At 30.0% G+C, this 9,316-nt stretch overlaps 1 protein-coding gene across 1 annotated transcript; it reads left to right on the forward strand.

Moving 5' to 3' along the window:
* Positions 1-1,209: 1,209 nt before the first annotated feature.
* On the forward strand, positions 1,210-4,082 carry LOC110737650 (peroxidase 57-like). The gene is made up of 4 exons (XM_021917980.1): positions 1,210-2,179; positions 2,593-2,772; positions 2,896-3,055; positions 3,461-4,082. Exons 1-4 carry the CDS (start codon positions 1,781-1,783, stop codon positions 3,868-3,870), a joined length of 1,149 nt encoding a protein of 382 aa, XP_021773672.1. The 5' UTR covers positions 1,210-1,780; the 3' UTR covers positions 3,871-4,082.
* Positions 4,083-9,316: the final 5,234 nt, after the last annotated feature.

Genomic DNA, 9,316 nt, shown 5'->3' on the forward strand with positions numbered 1-9,316 from the left:
AAGTGAATAAGATGAAAATCACCCTTAAAGCTACAATAAATCGTTAGACCGTCTCTCCGAAAAGGCTGTATATTCCAGCGATGTATGCAAGAGATGTACCACAGTGCAAGATCTATTCAACGATCGTAGCTTTGATGAAAGAAACCCTTATTTGGTTCAATTTTATGTATTTGTTGATTTAGATTTCATTTGTAGATGTTGTATGGCTTTTGATTAATGAATTGATAAAAAAATAAATTAATTGATCCGCTTTAATTTCATACTTTTTCCGCTCCAAATTAGATGACGCAATTTGACTTCGTGCACTATTCACATAATTTGTTTTGACTTCGTTTTGTGATTTTGTATTAGGGAAAAGTATATATAGTCATGTGGGGTCTTGTAAGATTCGTCTCAACATCTTCTTTAATATTTGTAATTTTTGCTAATATGTATAATTAAGGATGTTTGCATTACAAAGTATGCATTGGTAAATGTGCCTAATTGAATTATGTCATCTAATATGAAATGGAGGAAGTAATAGATTTCATTTATATTAGACATGTTTAAAAAAAAATATAGAGAAAGTAATAATATTTGAAATATGGCTTAATTTTATCTTGTTTTAAAAATAAAAATAAAAAAATCATGGGCCTTTGGATTGGATTGTCATCTCCCAATAATAGAAATAAATTTGATATTTAATTGTAATGTCGGTAACCTGGCCCAATTCAACATTACCGTTGACGAAATAGACCGGGTCTTTTTCTTGTTAACTCTAACGAATAATCTGGTTTTGTTTACTTATATAAAACCCTTTCACAAATGAGCTCTCCACATCATCTATTTGAGGTCAAACTCGGTGATTTAATTAACCTTTGAAAAGGGACAATTTATCAATGGAAGAATAAACTATTTTGAGATTTAACATGGTAAGTCCAACACGTCTATACATGTAGAATTTAGTACGACAATAATTATATAAATACAACTATAAACTAATTCCAAACTGGCGAAAAAGGTCATATAAGGTTATTACTTTAAAATGTTATTGCAGGTAGGTACAAAGATTTGTTATAATTAATCTAAAATTAGTCTTAACAAAAATTGATAATCTGAAGAGAACAATAGTTTTCGTAAATTATTTCTTACTTTATCTTATTTTTTACGAACTTAACTTAAATTAATTGATGATAACTTATTGTCCTGAATATCTTAAATTATTTGGTTATAAGAATAAGCCCTTTGATTTAATTAACGGTTATGTATAAAAGTTTATGTAATAGGTCAAATGATGGGTCAATAATTGACTATCTAATTTCTTTTTGTCCTTTTAGATAAAAAAAATACTGCTTAATTAGATTTCAAATATCATAACTCATGAATAAAAAATAAAAAAATGTATCCAATAATTGATGTGCTCATTCTATGAATCCCTCACAAATCAACATCAATCGTTATGTAATTAGATCACATTCATAGGAATGATAGAAACATTATTATGAGAAGTGGAAGAACTCAAAGCTAGCCGTCCTTTTAAAAATACTCCATTGCACGTCTAAAATAACATGAATAGTGGAGTCGTGCATACCACTTTATTTAACGATCCATCACTTTTGTTTTTTTTTTTTTTTTTTTTTTTTTTTGAAAAACTATTCTTTCTATATCATCATCATATATATTGCATGCATAACATCATACTACAACATCTACCTCCATATTAAAGCTCTAATATTATCTACTAGTTCCTCGAAGGAGCTGAAAAAAAAATTTAAAAATACAAGAAAACAAGAAAAAAAAAATGAAGCTTCATGCAAATTTTGGGCTAGTCATGCTAACCCTAGGGCTAGTCTTGGTTTCAACACCAATGGCTCAATGTGCTACTATCTTTGGCGTCAAAGTAGAGAATCCCTTTTCAAAACCTTCAAAAGAACAACCAATGGGTGACTCTCCCGCATTGTCACCCAGCTTTGGTCCTGCACTGGCTCCTGCTCCCGGTCCTTCTATGAGTTCTAGACGTTCAGGTCCATTTTGGTTTTCCACGACTGCTACTTCTGGTTTGGTTGTTGGTTTCTACGATGACAAATGCAATTCTGATGTTGAGGACATCATTGATGTCCTTTGCCAAGAGGAGTTTGATCAGGATCCTACTATTCTTCCTGCCCTTCTTCGTCTCCAGTTTCATGATTGTTTTGTCCATGTAAGTTCCAATGTTATATTCTCATACACTTTTGATTCGAGTATAATTAATATTTACGTATATCATTTTATAAAATCTTAGGAATTTGCCACAATTTCTATATTAAAATTATGTTTAGATTTCCATACACATCCTTTATATATATATAAAGAGTTGATTAGCCTCATCTTAATAAATAATCTTACGTACATATGAGGGTATGGCTTAGATAACGAAAATATTATATCTTGATGGAAGTACTTATTCTTATGAATAAGTGGATAATTCCGTTCATTCATCATCATTTCATTCTAATTAGGTTATCTTATCATAAAATGGATCCTTAATTAGCTATCTATATATCATGCCAATCATGGTACGTATAATGAATGTATATAATGTGACTAATTTGTATTTTTTGTTATCGTGTGAAGGGTTGTGATGCATCCATCCTTATCGACGGAACATCAACTGAGAAGACTTCAGACTCTAATGGTGGTGTAAGGGGATATGAATTTATCGAAAAATTGAAGACCGCAATCGAATCAGAATGTCCTGGTGTTGTCTCTTGTGCTGACATTATTGCTGTTGCTACTAAAGTGCTTATTAGGCTGGTAAATTTGTACTTTTAAAATATCTAACACATCATCTCCCCTAGGTTTTAATTTTAATTTTAAGAGTAAACATCAACATTAATTTAAAATGTCCGTTAACACTAATTAGCTTCTATTAAACAGGGAGGAGGACTTGACTTTCCCGTAGAAACAGGACGTAGGGATGGACTTGTTTCCATTTCCGCAGATGTGAACCTTCCAAATCCTTCCATGACCGTCGAGGAAGCTGCTGCTGTATTCGCAGCCAAGAACTTCACCGTCGAAGAGATGGTTATCCTTCTAGGTATTGTTACTACCTTATTATTTTCTCTTTTCACCGTTATCTCTTAGAATAGGTTATACACTTATATGATGAACTTAAAATTATAGGTCCTAAAAAATTATTTTATGTTATATTAAATAGACAACAAAAAACTCCCTTCAAAAAAAGAAAAAAAAAAAATAGACAACAAAATTCTAAAATTATAATCCCAAATATTCATTTGTATTAGTTACTTCGATCCATATAAAAAGGAGTTACAAATCTGAAAAGAATATCGTCCCAAAAAAAGCTAAGAGATTAATGTTTCCACTCAATAAATTATGTTAACTAAAAGTAAATATATATTTCATTACTTGTAAGTTGCAATACATATTTTGGCACGTCATTTGAAGTAGTTTAGTTGTGACTCGTGAAATTTTCTTTTAGGTTACCACTCTGTTGGAAATGCACACTGTAAATTCTTCGAAAAACGGCTCTACGAAGACACCGGCGAATTCGACTCAGAGATGGACCTAAGCCTTCTAAACAAGTTAAGAAAAGTTTGTCCTCAAAACCAAGATACAACCAACAACATCGCTCTCCTTAACCAAGATTTTACCAACAACAACACATTGAACAACCGTTTCTACGGTGAGCTCATCGGAAACCGGGGAGTTCTCAAACTCGATCAAGAATTGTCCCGTGATCCTGCAAGTTCTGCCTTCGTTTCGGCTTTGTCGCAAAATAGTACATTGTTCAACATTAGGAAGGCAGAAGTCATGATCAAGCTGCAAGCTGTTGAGGTTCTTACAGGCAGTCAAGGTGAAATTAGGAAAGTTTGCAGCAGCTTTAACTAAGAGTTCTAAGCTAGCCCGAACCCCTTTTATACGTTAATTATTTAATTATTGTCCTAATCATACTTATTTGAAGATTTAATTTGTTGACATTTTTAACAACATTGTATTTTGTATTGTCTTTTTGACATATTTCCTGGTTTTCGAGATTACATACATCTCAACTATATATGGAGTTCTTGACAAATCATGATTGTCTATTAATTCCTCCCCTTTTTTTTTATTGCACCATTTGTCATTTTGATGCAATACTTTGGTCATTAATATCTTTAATTGTATTTAAGTAAAAATTATAAAAATTTGATATTTAAAGATTAGACGTTGAGACGAATCTAACGATATCTCACATGACTATTTTTCCTTATGGATAAATCACGAAAGAGGGTAAAAGAAGGTTGTCTGAATAGTGTAAAATCCCAAATGGTGCAATTAAAAAAAACGGAGGAAGTATTATTCTACATTTCCTTGCTTTTTTCCTCTTTTTATTTTTATTTAATTTTTTTTTTATGACACGAGCATCTCCTTGCTAAATGGTATAATATTAAGCTTATACATTGTTATGAGAGTTCGGTGTATATAATGGTCATGTTTAGTAAAATGGAGGAATTCTTGTTAGAAAAAAAAAAGGAAATATTTGGTAAAGACATTGATACTTAAATATGTGAATTGAAAGTTGTGCAAAAAACCACTTCGATTCGTATAGTGGGAGTTATAATATCTACTTTTAGCGGAGTTAGGGCGTACATGGATTGAGTCAGTAAACAAGTTGTTTGCCGCCTGGTTTGACGTACACAAAATTGACTCGACGCAGTTGAAGCCCAACGTAAGCCGGACATGTCACATGAGTGGGCCATAGACCATTCATGGATGTCAATCAAAATTTGGCAAGAGCCCAATAATAGAACGAGAGCTAGCCCACGCATCAGCCCACTTATTTTTAACCGGTTAACGTTAACAAAGAAATTGAACGAAGGCATAGCTAAACCCTTATGCCTCAGTCCTTCACATCAGTCACATGACACATAATTCGGGTTGTGCATGATCCATTTACAAAAAACATGAGTTTAAAACAACACAACTTCTCCTTTTCTTGTTGGATCGATCCCATTGTCTTGGTCATGCTCGACCATAATTGTAATAGTTTTTTGTTTTAGGATGCCCACCCGGTTCGTCGGAGCTAAGCTCCGACTATATTCGAATTCGATTTGGGTTGCACACCTGGCTTATGGTGAGTGAGCATCTCAATAAGAGTTTCAACATACAGTGAGGCTCGAACTCGAGACATTCCTTAAACGATATCAAGTTGCTTACCATTTGAGCCAACTCTTGTTTGTCTCTAATTGTACGGAGTAGCAGTTAAACACATGTTTATTATTCAATTTTGTGGAGGCATATCGAGATGGTGTTTTTTGTTTGATAAGAACAGATGCCAAAATCTTGTATAATTATAGCACTTGCACTACAACCCATGTTAGTTGCTACGGGTATAATAATGGGGGATATTTAATTAAATTAAATTAAATGATGAACAGATTAACAAAGAAAATGAAATTCACCGTCAAATAAAGTTCTGGACCATGCTGACATGACCCCGGGAGATGCAACGATATTTGATGCTGCATCAGACGTTGTTTTAGGATATAATTAAGCCACGTATCTCATACTGTTTCTACGATTAATTACACTTATTGATAATGAAGATGAGGTGAGAAACCTATTTAACTTTTTTGTCATCATAATTTAAAAGATTAGAACTACGAGTATGTTTAATTCAACTTTATGTCAAGACGTTATTCTCTTCCTTTAATGCTACCTTTATTTCAAATAATTTCAACAATGCAAATTGTGAGTAGAAAACGTATTATCATTACAAATAATTTGAATCGGAGGTAATAATATAATTACGCCCATGCACTATTTAGATGTTATACTTTGACTCTTTCAAAAGATTCTCTCACTCTATTTTTAAATGGGAGCAATTGGTGAGAGTTGATCCCAAGAACCCTGAAATTAGGAGGGAAGCTCTAAACCTACTTAGCTATCTCACACTCTCTATCAAAAAATATAGCTAGTTTTTGTTAGATTTGTTTCCATCAAAATAATCATTTTTTATATATATAATTTTTATTTTATTTTGTTATCCCTTTTTTCGTTTATTTTACCAAACCAACTACAAAAACGAAAGAAATTATATTTCACCACCTCGTCACATTTTCCGTTAAGGAAAACAGAGCCAGTTAAGTTCTTGTTTGAAAAAAACATTAATTTTGTGCCGAACACTTGCTGTATAAGGTTGGCCTTCAAGATCCGACTTGAGGTCAAAATTTGTTTTTAAAAAGAAATACCTCATTTTGCGTGCTACTCCCGCCATTCCTGAAAAAGGTTACATTTGATAATGTACACGGTTATTAAGGTAAATAAAATAGTAAAAATCAATGATTAGATATCACATATATCAAGTATTAAGACATTAATTCAATGTTGGAAATAAAAATATTTGTGTTGGAAATAGGTAGATATTTATGTAAATAGGAATATGTGCATAGAGGATATATATAATAAATAAATAAATAAATAAAAATAAAAAAAACCTAGTCGTCTCTTCTCTATTTTTTTCTCTCTAGGTTCTTCAAAAAAAAAAAGCATTTCATAGGCCGAAAATAGTTTAATTTCTCCGGAAATTTGGCTATTTCCGACCCTTTCCCTTTAGTTTCTTTATGTTTTTGTTATAGACTTTAATCAATTTACACTCTTTGAAGGCAATAAGTACCTCTATAGTGGGTTTGAGTGTAGTAAGTGCCCCTATGGTGAGCTTTGTTCTAATTTTGCTTTTGTTTTTGAGTTTAGTAAGTTGTTTCATGGGTAAAGATTTGTGCGAGATCGAGAAAGAGGTTAATCCTTCAATTATAATCAGATGAATCAGACAAAATTATTTTTCACGACTACAACAAATCGATAGACCCCCTTATCGAAGAAGGCTGTAAATCACACCGATATGAAAGAGAGTATGAACAATGTACGATTTGCAACAATGATTGTAAATCTACTAAAAGGATGTTTTTATTTGATTCAATTGTCATGTATTTATTAGATTTAAATCTCTTTGTAGATGTCGTATGACTTTTTATTTATGAATCAATCTTTATTCAAAAAAAAAAAAAAAGATATATGTGCATAGAGAGTAGGTAATTAAATGTTCGTAAATGAGAATAATTGCATTGGAAGTAACTTAAGTAAGTTTGTATAAGAGGAAATGTGTATTAAAAATTTACATTAATCTAGAAATTAATTGAAACATAACCATTAAAAGGAAACACTTAACATGACAACAAAACACTTAAAATGACAAATGTAACTCACTTTCAGAAATGGAGGGAGTAAAAAATACCTAGGTTTGCGTGACACACACAAACAAAGCATTTTCGATAAATTTTGTTAGTTTTTGACATCAAATCGGATTGTGAAGGGCCAAAGTAATCCCCAAAATATTAATAAAGCAAGTTTTGACATGTAAATCAATGATTTTTTAAGAATATATAGCTTAACGATTAATGGAAATTGTTAAGAGGTGGTGAAATTTAAGTTTTTGCATTTTTCTAGGTGGTTAAATAAAATAAACGAAAAACCGGATTGTTAAATCAATATATGGTGTTTTGAATGGTTGTAAAATACAAATTCTCCTTAAAGACATTATTGATTGAAATAATGAGCGTCAAATAAAAAATGTTACAAGTAAAAAGCTAGAAATAGAGAAAATATTCTAAGGTAAGTTATGTTAGTTCAACTAATTTGAGACGATCTAAATTGTATCATATTAATGTTTACTTATCATATTTGAATTTTTCATAATTTTGGTAATTCGGAAAATAAAGATAGTGAACACAAATAAAAAGATTAGATTTGATTTGGTCTAATCTAATATGATATGATTAGTTCTAAAATAATTAAATAATTATCTAAATAAGTTGAACTAAACATAGCCTAATATCTAATCCTTGTTTACATCCATCTCATGAATCATACAACTGGTCGTAAAATTTGCTCATTTGGCTTAAATGAACAAAATTTATAATAGTTAGAAACTTAAATAAGTAATTTTGCTCATTTCTAATAAAATGTATAAAAATAGTATTTGTTTGGAAAATAGAAAATTTTATTTTGGTTGGATTTTTGAAAGTACGTATAAAAGCTTTATTTTGTTTATGTGCAGTTTGTAGTTTAAATAACATAGTTAGTAAACTAGAATAAGAACCTTTTTTTTTATTTTTTTTGACGAGAGTAAACAAGAATAAGAGCTTAATTGGATATATTTGCTCATTTTCTACAATGAGCAAAAAATTGTGCTCGTCATTAACCATTTAATAATGGGCTCATTTTACAAATTACACATAACTATCAACGAAAAAGAAAAAATAAAAGTATACTTGAAATTGTTGATTTAGGTATTGAATCTTACAATATTAAAATTATTAACAACGAAAAAGAAGAAAAAACAAAAAAGAGAATGAAGTGCCAATCAAAAATAACAAACTTGGCCTAAAATGAAAGATTTTCATCATGCAAAAGTGATAAGGTAAAGAGAAAACTAGTCTTATGTATTTAGAGAGTTAATTCATCGAGAGGATATGAATCTAATGGATTTAGTGAGAGAAAATGAGTATTATACACTTAGAGATTACAAGAAGAATGAGAAATGAGTCTTATTTTATAAATGTTATACACAAAAAATAAAAAAAAAAATAAAAAATTGCTTATTTCATGTAAATAAAGTCAGTAGAAAAACATCTTTTTTTTGTAAAATAAATTTGCTCATTTTGAGCAGATGAGCAAAAATTCGTGCAAATGAATAAATATGATACCTGATTATACGGTACAATATGTCGTTTACATCACTTTTTTTTGCTGAATAAAATTATTTTTTTATTAGAACTAAAATTGTTTTTATTATTATAATTTTTATTGAATTTAAATTATTTTTTCCGAACTTAAATTATTTTTACGGATTAAAACTTATTTTTATAGATTCTCTATCAACATGTGGTCTTTAGAGTTATCGATTTTTGTAGATTTTTTATTTTATATATTAAACTTAACCTTTTTTCCGCTAAATTTAACTTTATTGTACTGAAATTAAATTATTTTTGCTTTAATTAAATTTAACTTTATGTTACAGAAATTAAATAATTGTATGTAGTGTAATAATTAACAACTTATTTTTCTACAATAATTGAGTTGCATCTTATAAAAAATAAAAATAAATGAAATTCTCCATATTAGTAATCATTTATCCTCTCAACCTATTAAGTGATAATTGCACAAGTATTATTAGTTAATAATTAAAAATCATATTTTTTGGTTGTTAGTAGTTAGGTATAATAATAATAAGGAAATTTTGTAAATTATCACCCACAAAATACACCTTTTTTGAAATTACCACACCCAAAAAAAA

The sequence above is a fragment of the Chenopodium quinoa genome, unplaced genomic scaffold, assembly GCF_001683475.1.
Source record: "Chenopodium quinoa cultivar QQ74 unplaced genomic scaffold, ASM168347v1, whole genome shotgun sequence".
Taxonomy (NCBI): domain Eukaryota; kingdom Viridiplantae; phylum Streptophyta; class Magnoliopsida; order Caryophyllales; family Amaranthaceae; genus Chenopodium; species Chenopodium quinoa.